Below are 13,998 nucleotides of genomic sequence, written 5' to 3'. Positions count from 1 at the left end.
ATGGCTAAGGTTATGGATATACCATTCATTTACATGATAGAATAAAAATGTTTACTTAGGAATAATGTATTTGTAATGGCACAAATTGGGTGAAGATGGTCTTAGCTGCTCAGATGAACTTTGTAATAGGGAAAAAGCATCCAAAGAGTTATGTAGAAGCGAGCCAAGGAGAGAATCAATAAAAAATGAAGGAAAGAAAGGGCAAGGAGCAGTGAGTTGAAAGCTACAAGAGCAATAGCGGGCTGGAGGTCATAAAAAGACTAAGGGAGAGGAAGCCAAACTGCACCCCCATGTCCCCACTCTCCAGCTGGTAGTGGCTGGAAAGTGAGGACACAAGCACAGCCCAGGGACAGCACTTGTGAAGATCAGTGACACAACAGTTTGGATCCGGACAGCCACCACAGGACTGCAGCAGGACAGCGGGCTGAGCAAGCTGACAGGGCCAAATCGCACTGGTGGCTGTAAAAAGGCCACAAGGGGGTTCTTTGCACTTGGAGAAGACATGAGAGCTTCATGCTAGTAGAACGGGCATAGCCCGAAGGCAAAGTCCCAGAGACCTGGCCGGGACGCTTCGCCGCCATTAAATGGGCCCTTCCCCTTCCCCTCAGCACCGCCAGGCACGTGACCCCGCCCCTCGCGTCTCGCACCTGGGCAGGCTGAGCCCGCGCATGCGCGCTCGCCCCGCCTTGCGACCGGTAAGATGGCGCGCGCGGCCTCCCCGCCGGCCGGCCGGCCTCTAGGGCGCGTGTGCGGGCCGCGGGCACATGCGCGGTGAGCGCGGGGTGGCGGCGCCTGCGCCCTAGGGGTGCGGTGCGGCGCGGGGGCGGGCTGAGGCGCCGGGGGCCGCGGGCGGGGCGGCCTCGGTTACCGGCGCCCTGCGGGCCAGCCCCGCCGCCGCTCCCTCGTCGTCGTCCTCCTCCTCCGCCGCCTCCTCCTCCTCCTCGCTGGCGCTGCTCGTGATGCAGCCGTGCGGAGGCGAGGAGGCGGCGGCTGGGGCGGGGGGGGGCGTGCTGCCGCTCCCGGGCGCCGACCCGCTGCTGCCGCCCCCCGGTAGCGGCGGCCTCATGTTATTCTACGAACTGGGGGGCGACGGCGAGGCTGAGGCGGGGGAGGAGGCCGAGGCGGCGGGCGGCGAGAGCACGGCCAGCCCGGAGGAGCTGGAGGAGGAGGAGACGACGACGGTGGCGGCGGCGGCGGTAGCGGCGGCGACTTCGAGCGGCGAAGCGGCGGCGGCGGGCGGCGGCTGCAAGAGCTGCACCTATCAGGGCTGCAGCGAGACCACCACGCAGGTGGTGAAGCAGCGCAAGCCCTGGATGTGCAAGCGCCACCGCAACAAGATTTACAAGGACAAGTACAAGCGCAAGAAGAGCGACCAGGCCCTGGGGGGCGGCGGGGCGGCCGCCGCGGGGGGCGGCCCGCGGGCCGAGGTGAGGCAGCGGGAGCGGGGGGCGGCGGCGGTGTGGGCCTCAGCTGGGGCCTCGTCGGGTGGTGAAGGCGGTGGGCAGCCCGGCTGCTGTATGGTCCCCTGGGGGTAGGGGCTTCCCGTGGAAAATCGGTTTCTGTCAGACGGAATGGGACCTTTTTGCCCAGAGGAGAGGGAACAAATCTCCGGTACCGGCAGCGAAGGACAGTCCTAGAGTTCGCGCTTCCTCTAGTGCAAGAGCAAATCCCGTTTCTTTTTCTGTCTCTGATATAAGTTGTAGCAACTTACAACTGTACCAGAAGATTCCACGAAAAAAAATCTTGCTGAAAGATGCTTCGCTGTGCAGCATGCGTTTATTTCACAGGAGGAAGGATAAAAGTATAGATCTAAGAGAGATGTCAGTCGTCTTGCCCAGTTGGAACTGAAATGTGGAGTTTTAAAGTATAAAAGACCGTTGCATATCAGATTATATTGCATACAAAAATCAGTTGTGTAGGTTTTTCAAGATACCTGTTGATTTTTTTTTTATATTAAATGGCAGTTAAATATTTAGACCACTTTCATAAACTTACGTGTATTGTTTAGATGGGGAAATATTGTCAGTGGGAGAACTGATTCTAACATTCAACTTTTTAGATAGTTTTTTCCCTACAGTTTGTGACTCAGCCAGGGTAACACGGTTTCTGATGGTCGCTTGCACTGAGTTAGCTTTTAAGATCTTGTATTTAGATGAGGTAGAAAGAGGAAAATGGTTTTACTTTTGAAAATGCTGGCTAGTTTGTGCTTGAAGGAACAAGTATAAAATAGTGTTTGCCAGAAGAAAAAGATCTTATCTGGCGCTCCTGCCAAAAGCAACCCTTTTTTGTCAGCGCAGCTGTCTCTGGGGTTGTGTGACTGGCAGCTGATCTAACTATCAACTACCTAACTAACCATCAAAAAACTTTCTTTTTTCTGTTTTTCTTCGTATAAATATCATAGTAACCACACTGGTTGTCACACCAAAGAATCTTTTTTTGTCTAGCTGTAAAAGCTGCCATGAAGCAGGTGCATAAGAAAAAGGCAAGTGTATGTGATACTGCTAGGGAATATTCTCCCAGCTTCTCTCTCTTTCAGCTCAAAGGACTTGCTGAGACGGGTCTGGGTTTTCTGATGTATTTTGTGACTCTAACTGATGTCTGTTCCATGCACTTTTTCAGATTTTTGTGGAACCCTTGTAAACTCTGAGCATCCATTACATTCTGATAGGTTCTTCGGGTCTGCTGCCTGGTTTGAATGATCTCCTCCTTGTTTTTGAACCTGGCTGCTGTTAACTTAATTTGCCAGTTAGTGTTTACATTAGAAGATATAGTGAACAACTTAATTCCCTTTAAGTTTGTGACACTAACTTGGTAGGCTTGCCTCTAAGTTGTTTCCTTCCTGCAGTGAAAAGGTGTAGCATGCTTGTTTCTAAGTGAAAAGTTCTGTAATTTTATCATCCTTGTTGCGGTTCTGTCGACCTTCTCTAGTAGCTACTTCTCTTTCAGATGAGAGAGCAGAAACTGCACACAGTATTCAAGATGTGGGTGAATGCTAGATTTATATACCGGCATGATTTCCCCTCTTCTCCCTTTGCTAATAATTCATGATGCTCAGTTCACGATGTGTCTACACAAATGCTTGTGCCAGTTCAGAAAAGGGGACAGTAAGGAAGAAGGGTAAAATCGCTGCATTTCATGTAGTGATGGGTTAAGACTCTTTGATCTGTAATATGAAGTAGTGATTACTGCATGTTGGAAGAGAGCGGGCTTGCTTCTCCCAGTTTCTGCAAGTGCAGGTTTCTTTGAATGTTATGAAATTAAGGCCTGAACTTGCAGAAGAAAGCAGGGTATTTAGTGCTAAGCTTAGTGTGCTTTTTTGCAGTGCTGTCTATCAAGGCTCCACAAGATACTGTGGGATCAGAGATAGATTCCTAATAGAAGTTTCATTTTTCACTTCTGTGGACAGGATTGCAGTGAAAGATACTGGGATACTTTGTTGTTGTTCTTGCTCAAACCCTTTCAGGTAAATGGAAGTGTCAGTAAGTTGTGAATTTAATACACATAGGATTCAACATTGGTTGAAATTTTCAACCATGAATATTTTCTCTACAGCAGATTGTAGAGCCGTATTGTTTAGAAGACAGTCTACTTCATATGACTGGTGATTGTATAAGGAACAGAACAAACTTACAAAGAAAAAACATTTAGGTTTTACTGTCTCTTGCCTGTGGCTTTGACAAGTTCATAATAGTATCCTGAAGTATGTTTTGTTTTGCTATTAAAAGTATTATTGTCATTCCTACCCAATTGCAAATTGTTAAATATCATTCACTTCCACAAGCTGGAGATTGAGCTGTTGTGAATGACTTCATTTTTAAGAAATGCAATCAAGTAAATTCATTAACTAGCCATAGTAACCTCGTTAATTTTGCAATTTACAAGACTAACTCAGCTGCATTGCTTCACTGTGACTGATGAAATAATGAAAATAATGTGGAAAAAAGAGGCCAATTCCATTCTTCTGCTGCTACTGTCCTCTGCAGATTAATAAGGCAAACATTCTTTACTCTTGGGACTTTGGTGAAAAGTAAATGTATCATTATATCAGGGTTTATAGTCTCACTTCTCTATTTTTTATTTTCTTTCATGTGCAGGATAGTGTTGAAGGTTCAGTTTCTGTTACAAAACAGAGAACAGGATCCATTGGAGATCGCCCAGCAAGACCTACTCTTTTAGAACAAGTATTGAATAAAAAGAGGCTGGTAAGTTTTGTTTTCTTAGAGGTTTTGAACTCAAATAAATAAAGGCAATGTAACCATGTTTAACTGTCACCCTTGTGAAAGATGAAAATCGGTGTAATGATTGTACGCTACATGTGCATATTTTCAAATTTGAAATACACTGCAGAGCAGATGTGTGTCTCGGCCTCTGCGTGAGGAATGCTAAGATTACTAAATCTAATGATCGCTGCCATGTTAACTGAAGTTGAGTATTTTGGTAGTACTAAATAGATGTGGTTATTTCTTTAGGGTAAATAGTGCTTATAGTATAACTGTGATGTTTTTAACTTGTTAAACCAACTTTCCTGTAAAGCTTTAAATAGAACAATGCATGGACTTTAGGTCTGATGTAAGCTTTAATTACTGTAGTGTGTTTTAAAAGTTGTAGACTTACCATATCACACTTAAAATTGCGTATATATTTGTTGATAAAGCAAACTGTGTAAGCGGTTTGTAATATTTGTAGACTGCATGAATGGCATGTGTTGTAAGTTTTGAAATGCTTTTTTTCTTCCTCTAAGTATATTTAAAGATTTAAGCCCCATGGAGGGAAATAATTCAGTATTTACTCCTTCTTGGGCTTCTTCACTACTTTCTATGTTACTGATTTTTACAGTCTCCTTTCTGCAAAAGCTAATACGACTGTTTGCCTGTTCTCTCTGTTAGCTATGCAAAGCATTTAACAACACTCATTAAAGTGCTGTATTCCTTGTTCAGAAATTTGAAACGTCTTTAAAGAACATTGTATCAGTCTTAAGTCTACACCTATACAGATTTCTTTTCTTCAATTCTTTCTCAATAATAGCACCTATTTAATGATTATGTCTAAAACTCAGAGAGGTATCTGTAGCTCTTCGTTTTTTACAAGAAAAAAGTAATGAACTATGGAGTTTATTTTTCACATTATCTGTTGTTCCTCATGCCCCGCTTCCCAAATTGTTGTCCCCTTTCCTGGCTGTTTCTATTCATGTGGCTTTCAATTAAATTTGAAAGATATCTTATTAATGAAACACTAATTTTTCTAGAAATATAGCAACCAGAAGCTCTTCAAATAGATGTTGAGAGCTTTTGCACAGAGTTATGTCAAGGCTCTTCAAGGATTCAGGTTTCCTTGTAGTATTCTGGCAAAGTGAGATTCAGATTCTCCTTGATCTGATTCTTGCTTTTCTCTCTCTGCCCTGACTTGGTTTCTGTAATTCAGCATTATTTCTTCCAGAATTTCTTCTTTGTTTTGTGCATATCTACACAACACAAGGCCTGAGGGATACGTGGTGACCCAGAAAGATCTCTCATGGCCTGTTGCATCCAAGGCTATTTCATACCTTATGTTCCTGCACGTGAAAGTTACTGCATGTCACTGGTAGCTGCCTGCAAGTTGATTGCTTGGAAGCGCCAAGTCCTTTGTGCTTGCTCATAAGTTTCTTGTGTGTGGCTAATGTCTGTGAGGAGAGGCTTTTGTGGTGGCCCTTGTGTGCCTGGATGTGCAGCTTGCACTGATAAAGATATAGAAAGCAGAGGCAAGGGGCTGAGAAGCAGCAAGGTGTGGATGGAGAGCCTGAAGCACATTGATGTCATAAAACAGCCGTAGAGGAAAGAACTACTTACTGCAGAACTACCCTGTGCAGTGAAGTGACTTGGTAAAGCTAATGTACGGTAAGGAAAAGGTGACTGCGCATCTGTTCAGTGAGTCTGTTATTAATAACTGCTTTCAGTGGCTGATGCACTTATCTTACCTGTTCAGTGCTGCTGTAGGTGTGAGTTATATGCAGAATGGTTGTTTTCAATTATAATCTCTGCAGAATAATAGTTCTAATAGAATGAAGTTCTAGATCCTGCCCTGGAAGTTGCTGGTCCTTTTGAATCTAAATCTGGATTACAGAGTTGCAGTACCTCTTTGGTTGCATCAGTGAAGCAACCATGCATAATGAGCAAGTAGTCTAGGGAATTAATTCAGCTGAAAAATAACCTTTTTTCTGTGTTAATTTTTGGAAGGATCCATTCACAACCTGATTTGCCATTTGACCTTACAAACGCTTGTGCTGCCACCATGCAGGAATGAGAGTGAACAACCAAAGCTGGATCACAGACTACCGCTGTTCAGGCCAGGAGCCAGATGCAAATTTTTTTAGATACTTTTGACTGAAGGCAGAGGGGTTTTTTAACTCATTCCTTGTGGCTGGACTGCTGTTTTGAAATGTTGGGAAATTATTGAACACTTGGTGAACGTAGAATCATAGAGTATCTCGAGTTGGAAGGGACTTATAAGGATCATTGAAATGATCCTTCCTGCTCCTTGCAGGACTACCTAAAACTAAACCATATGATAAGAGCATTGTCCAGATGCTTGAACTCTGACAGGCACATGAGCTTTGCTGTAGAATTATAGTATTTTATGTATTTATTGTAGTATTTTTGAGCTCTCTGCAGTGAGAAATGTAGAAATTGGTTCAAAACTGAAGCACAATTGAGAAGTGTTTGCTTTCAATATCACTAGATTACTCCTGTTTGCTATCTTTATGGCTTCTGTGATACTGTATGTTCTTTACATTCTGAATATGCTTTCAGGATGTGTGTTAATGCTGCTTCTTATCAGGACACCTGCTGATGTCCTGAAACAGTTTCTAGCTGTTTTTTGTGAGCATGTTTTGTAATTCTTCAGCATTTAATTTAACACTTATTTGTATGGGTGTACTGGCTTTGACTGGGGTACAGTTAATTTTCTTCACAGTAGCTTGTGTGGGGCTATGGTTTGGTTTTGTGATGAAAACAGTGTTGATAACACAGTGATATGTTAGTTATTGCTGAACAGTGCTTCATCCCACTCGAGGGGAATGAGCAAGAGGCTGTGTGATGCTTAGTTGCCTACCGGGGTTAAACCACAACAATGGGTAATGCGCAAATTGATTTAATGGAAAAATATTATAATATAAATTTAATCACTATTGTAGCTATTTAATATATGTGAATTCTTTAAAGTAAAGTCTGCTTTCTCTTTCTTGCAGTCCCTACTCAGGAGTCCAGAAGTAGTGCAGTTTCTACAGAAACAACAGCAACTGTTAAGTCAACAGGCTTTGGAACAAAGGCAGCAACAGTTTCAAGGAGCACCTGGGTAATCAGAACAGATCAGTCACCTGCAGATGAGTCTGGTGCTGAAGGAGGAATAGGATATATAAATACAAAGAATCTCCATGTTTAAAGGAAAACTAAAGTTGCTGCTGTTACGTATTTCACTTGTTTCTTGTTTGCACTTTTGAGGTTTTGAGCTGCTTGGGTGTCTGCAAACTTGTGAGAAAATCTGGAGGAGTCTATTTTTTGATTCTTTTTAAAACTTCATTTTAATGTTTAATTTTTTAATAGAAATTTGTTTATATTAGTAATGTTTAGCTGTACGCCCTTTTCCTACCAAAGTCTTCCACTAAATTAACATTTTTCTATATAGGGATTTACTGTTAAACAAGTCACTCTTTGATGACTATCATTGAAGGAAGTCAGTTACTTTCTATGGAAGTTATGAAATAAAGTCCTGAATTTGAGCCAGTCCAGTGGCATGACCTAACAGCAACTGCTCAGGGATATGAGAAACTTACGTCCAGTAGAATCTTGCACTAAAGGCTAAAGACAACATGCTATCAAGAAGTTGATCCAGTGGCTCAGAAGAGTGCAAATCAGGTGATCCTCCTGCTGTATATTCCTTATCTGCAAGTGGAGTAGGTTTGAAATGCTTCATTGTCTGTGCAAAGCATATAAAGAATTTGTGTTTAAAAGTTCCGAAAGAGATAAATGGCAAAAAGCTTTAGAGAAGAACTAGGTGGAATGTATGCAACTGAGAGTTGGACCTTGTTTTGTGGAGTTATTTGTAAGGACCAACCTCTTATACATGAAATATAACTTTATTACAGATAAGAATATCACTCATTTTTAAGTGACTAAATCAAATTTTTAAGCTTTTAACTCATAATAGCGAATGCATCCAAAACCTAAAATGTAATTGTGCTTTTTTTTCTTTCATGTATTCTTTTTCTTCTAAAAAAAAAAGTATAGTTAAAATTCTTCTATTAAGACAGCTGCAAATCAGCTCTAGTGCTAGACTTCTCAGGTTTTCAGCCAATTCAGATGAACTTGCAATTGATTGATTACACTGTGTTATGTAAGTGTTGAATCCGATGTTTTGTTTTTAAAACAAAGTTTTGTATTAAACCACATTTCCAAACAGAGTTTGTCTGAATGGTGTAGGTGCTTATTAAAGTATTACTTTGATATTGCAGCATCAGGAGTATTTGTTAGTCTTATGAATTTTTACAAGCTGTGCTTTGTGTATGTATAGAACTTGTTCAGTAGGGGTTTATTGTATTTAGCGTTGTGCAAGTTGTTCTTTAAAAAAGAAGTTGAAAAACTTTGTATCAACAGTTCTGGACCAATAAGTGTTTGAGTAAAATCTTTGTTTTTCTTTAAAAAACAAAACCAAAGCCTGTTCTTTTTTGTTCTGTTAAATTTCTATGTTGTTTTTTTTTTTTATACTAAAATGGCTAACTCTGACAAGGTGGCATTAAAACTTTTGTGTTCCAAGGCTCTTGTTATAGAAAGTTATTTTAGCTTTAAGTAAAATCAGATTACTTTTTTCAGTGTGTCAGAATATATGTGAAAACGTAACGGGCTGAAATGGTAGAATGAAATATTTGCTTTTGTTTTAAATGGTCAGCTTATGAAAGCATTTAGGTGGACAGATCTGATTAAACTTTTAAAAAAAACCAACCAACCAAAACCAAAAACAACCCCCACAAAAACCCAAACCCTCACGACAGAAAAGGGACACAGAGCGTGTTTGTTAAGACAGTGCTGAATGAGTTGGTTACCTCAAAACAAATGCAACTTGCTGACGATGTGCGTAGAGCAGCACAGTGCAGCTCGCCTATCCTGTGTTTCTGGTGGTCTGTGAGGCCGGTGCCTGACGGGCTGGTGCAGGTGGCAGGAGATGTGCTGGTAACAGGGCTGCTCTGTTCTGTTCTGGGCAGAGTGTCGGATGGGATTCCCAAGCCATGTGTGAACCCAGCAGTGGCTTCAAGACCATTATGTCTTCTACTCCCTTGCTTCTGTTATTGCAGAACAAAATCTGAATTTTAGGAAGATTAAAACCTGACTTCTGTAACAGTACATTCTTGCTATATCTCTTTTTCCCTGAGCAGTTTGAGACCTGCACAGCTGCAAGTCTGTCTTCCCACTAATGTCAGCCTGGTCCACAGCTAGGGCTTCTGTCATAGGGCAGCATCACTGCTCATTAACTGCCTGTTGGATCAGGGCTGCATCCTTTAAAAGTAAGCTGAACCATCCTCTTGAATCTACAAATCTACCACAGGACAGTGAGGGATGCATGCACTTTATAACATGCAGGTTTTATGCCATATTTTGTAGTGCCTAGCATCCCGTTCTGCTGGAATTGTTGCCTCATTCCATTACTCACTCAGTGAAATCACCGATTCCTCTTGCCTAAGACTGACTTGTCTGAATAAAGGCTTTCTAAATGCTCTGGTTCCCAAAGTTGCTGGTGATCAGACTGGGACCTACAGCTTTCCAAGGCCAATCTCTTTCAAAGAGAAAAAGGGAGACAACAAAGGAGAGAGCTCTTAAATCCGAAATATCTTTATTAACAGTAAAACACAAGACGTGAATAATCCCTTTTACAATAGAATAATTCCAGCCAAAGAAAATGGAGTGTGTTAAAAAGTGTGTTGTTCAAACATCAGACTAAATATGTTGACTTCAGAATGCCTCAAATCAAATGCCGCAGGAGGAATGCTTGTGAAAATGTCCACTCGACTAGCAGTTGTTGCATCTTTCTTGGTATGACAAGGCATGGGATAGAGTCCTCTGGGGCTGATCGCAGGACGCCGAGCTGCCCTCATCTCTCAGGTTCCTGAAACTATGTCTGACATTTTTCATTCTGAAGAGGCAAGAGTCCAAGTAGTGTTATTTATAGAGTGATCTACACTGTTTTACAGATGATCACTAAGTAATACTTTCTTCTGGATGATGCAGATGTTTTGCCTTGATTCTGATGGAACAGAGAGGGCAGAATTGTTCATAGACAGAAGTGACACTATTAAATCTATGTATGATTCATGGTTCTTTTCTGCACCAGGCTGTGATAGCTCGCACTTAACACAAAAAACCCACCCCCTGCTCAACTCCACCATTTTGGCCCCTTGACTGCATAGAACTTTGCAACCTTTTGGCTTCATTGATCCACGCAGAGAGGCCTGTTTCTTGACTTTCTTGTCTCGCTTCTCAGCCTAATTTATATCACAGAGGCAATACTGAAATGAGGGATTAAATTGCTAACACTGAATTATCTGCAGAAGGTATGCTGTGGTACATTTAACTTGCACTTAGAAAGTATTATAAATAATTAAAAACTCCAATTGCTTGAGTAAGCAGAGAGAATTTATCTGAATGCGCATTATCTCTGCTCATCAATGTGTTTGTTCCCTTGCTCTCGTTTGCAAAGCATCTCATGGACATAACCGTGAATTAATAAGATGTAACACACACTTTAGCATCAAAAAAACACTTTGAAACATGATGTGCTCACTACTGTGAAAGTGCAAGGGGTCAGACTTTACTAAGTATTTTCTAGCTTTTCTTTGCTGATGAGGTCTGTATTTAAAATTATTAACTGGTTGGTCTATTTCTTCCTATGCTATTCATATGCAATATTATTTGAATACTAACATGGAATATAAAATAGCAGCATCCATGGATAATAAAAACACTATGACTGAAGATCTAAAAACTGTTCACAATTAGCTGCAAGTGTTCACATTGGCTATAATGGGAGAGTAGCTGACTCTGGAGGCCGTAGTGGTTATGTCTACCTTGCATAAGAGACATGGCCTGCAAATTAGATTCATTATTTGTACAGGCACCAAGTTTGCAAGCATGGCCCAGGTGCAAGTGGAGGTGTCCTTTTGATAGGACTCTCAGACGCTTCACCTCCCTGGCAGGAAAGTGTGGCATCAATATGGCAATATAATGTAAGGCACGCCCGGGCACGCTGTTTGGAAAGCCCTGGGGTGAACAGGTAACAAGATCCTGGCTGCTCCTCGCCACTCCGGAGCTTCCTATGAGTAGATGATCGGTACAAACCAAAGGCTGTGTTTTGTGCTGGTGCACAACATGCAGAAGTGTCTGTCTGCACTAGAGACACAACGCGATTTCTCTCTGCTGAACAAAGACTAAATGCCCACTTGGGCTTTCTGTACCTTGCAGAAAGGTACTCCCAGAGCTGCCATTAGAAGAAGCCCTGTTTCAGTGACCGCAATGAAGCCTCCAGGTTGAGAAGCTTTTTATTCACAAATCTAGTGTCTCATAAAATCTCTCTCCCCTCTGCAAGATGGGACCATCTCTATTTTTTTTGATGGTGACCTGACCTCTTAGTCGCTCTCAGGGAAGGACACCTGTCCATTGTTAGTTCCTGTTATAAATGTTATTCCACAGTCAGGAGTCCCTGTGAAGGCTCCTGCTGATTCCATCTTCCTTTCCCACCTTTGCATGAAGTGAGTTGCTTTGTTGCAATTCCCAGGTAGACACTCTATATAATCCTTGTCTTTCAGTCGTGCAGTTTCTGTTCAGACTGCAGTTTTCTTTGGGGAGCACACACTGGATGTGCTTATAGTGCCCTTGAATGGTTGCCCAAAGCTGAACTCCTCATTAGCCCTGCAGCGAGGCAGAGGGTAATCTTGCAGGTGCAGTTCCCAGATGCAACCAGAGCCTACTCCTTGGGTCTCATGGGACACCGTTTGCCCCAACATACCTAATGGCTTAATCGGGAGGCTGGCGCACCCAGCCAGACTGTGTGTATAGGAAGCGCCAGATCAAGGATTGTGGTACTCCAAGCTGCTCCTAAAACAGGTCTTGCTGGTTAGTTTAGATGTGATTGTAAAAAGCTCTAGTGAACACAATGGCTGCCCGAGCACGTACTGCCTTCACATCTCCTGTGATGGCCACTGAGCATATCTGGTCATATGCTCCCTCCTCCCCAGTCCCTTCATCCTCTCAATGCACCTCTGGCTACAGAAACCAACCATGAACTAGAAGTCCTCTAAAAATCTCCTCAGCCCCATCAGTGGAGTTTCCGCTCACCCAGAAGGGCTTGGGTTCAGATGTTCAACTAACAGCCTGCTCTCCAGAGCAAGGAGCTCTCGTCTTTGGCTTGGAGAGCACGTGGGACACGTTCCATTCGGTACATTTCTGATTATATAAATCTATATTCTGGGCAGCACTTCTCAACTTTGAAAAATGGTATTTAATTACTCTACCCTATGACTCATTAATCTTTCTTTATTGTGTTTGGTTTTGGTTTTATTAAGCTAGGTTATGGGGAGCCGGGGGGGAGAGGTGAATAGTACAGAGGATGTAATATTTCTTTCCTGTGCTGAGCACTATGTAGTGCTCCAGTATTCCTGAAAGCTATAGCTGCACCAGAGAAGTCTCTAATGAGCCAAGAAAATTGGCCATATACTTGAGACCCCTTCAAAGTTATTAAATACAACCAAGCTTCTTTATAAATTGTTTCCATCCAGCCAAGAAGCAAACGTCTGTACCTGAGCTGCCTCTGTAAATCCAGCTGTTCGTGCAACTCCTGTCACTGATGAGACTTTCTGATTCATAGAGCTTATAGGCAAAGGTGAGTGTTGTAAGCCAGGAAGAACAAGGGCAGATTAGATAAAGTTACAGTCACAAATGCCTGATCTTCTCCATTGTAAGAGCTGTGTGGTAGAGATGATGATTACAGTGAGAAATGTTTGCAGTGTTGATTATATACTGAGGGAACATTAATACCTCTTAACTCTGTCCTGCACTGAACTCATGCAGAAATAGCTGAGGATAAACATGCTTCATCCTGAAACTGTCTCTACTAACAGAGAGCTCCTGCCTGTGCTGGCCAGTTACCATTGAATCTCTGCACAAACCCACAGAATAATGTAAATTGGAAGGGATCTCCAGAGAAGGCTGCTCAGGGCAGTGGAAGTCTGACACAGTACCTGCTGGAGACACGGAAGGAATTTCCTCAACTCCAGTTAATGTTACGTGGGGCCACAGTTCCCCTTCGTATCGCTGATACATTACCCTTCTGACTGAGCACAGCAAAACATGAAATACTCATGAGGAGAAAAGACGCTTGTGGCGGGGAGGCAAAGCACGTGCTGCACTTCTGAATGCTACAGCCATTGCTACACCGTACCTGATCAGCTGTTACCGTGCAAGGTTATGGGACTGAGCCATCAGAGCAGCAGTGCCACTGAATGGCTCCATGCAGTCAGTGTGCCAGATTTGCTTCCGTCACCTCTGGATGCAAATGGCACATTAATACTAGTGCTGCTGAAGAACTGGCAGCAATTAAGCGGTCAGCTTCTTTTGGCTACTTAATAGGAAAACAAGTGGGCTACGTACCATGATGAATGTGCTTTATGCCACTGCCTGATCAAACTCCCACCACTGTCTGCTGACACATGGTACTTCTCCACAGAAACCTTCAAGAGGGTTTGAATTGTTGACGGCTCAAAAAAACATTTAAAAAAATCTGCCTTCAACTAAGCAGTCTCCCTGTAAGTGGTTTTAAATCTCTCAGGAAGCCTATCTCCAAAGCTTGAGTATTAATGAGTGCATTTAAAGGCTTCAGATTGATAGGTTCATGAAGACCTTTCAGCAGAAAATATCTCCTTCCAAAATGGGGAGACATTACAGTGAGATACAAAGTTACATTGCTCTAAATTATGAGAAA

The 13,998-nt window shown here is 42.7% G+C and overlaps 1 protein-coding gene across 1 annotated transcript; it reads left to right on the top strand.

Moving 5' to 3' along the window:
• Nucleotides 1–764: 764 nt before the first annotated feature.
• Nucleotides 765–8,484, top strand: RFXAP (regulatory factor X associated protein). The gene is given in 3 exon segments (XM_075139775.1): nucleotides 765–1,427; nucleotides 4,095–4,202; nucleotides 7,223–8,484. Coding segments are annotated over 3 exon segments (882 nt in total). The 3' UTR covers nucleotides 7,334–8,484.
• Nucleotides 8,485–13,998: the final 5,514 nt, after the last annotated feature.

Source organism: Calonectris borealis, chromosome 1 (genome assembly GCF_964195595.1).
Source record: "Calonectris borealis chromosome 1, bCalBor7.hap1.2, whole genome shotgun sequence".
Lineage (NCBI taxonomy): Eukaryota > Metazoa > Chordata > Aves > Procellariiformes > Procellariidae > Calonectris > Calonectris borealis.
Note: the sequence above shows the minus strand (reverse complement) of the source record. Positions and strands in the feature narration are given on the sequence as shown.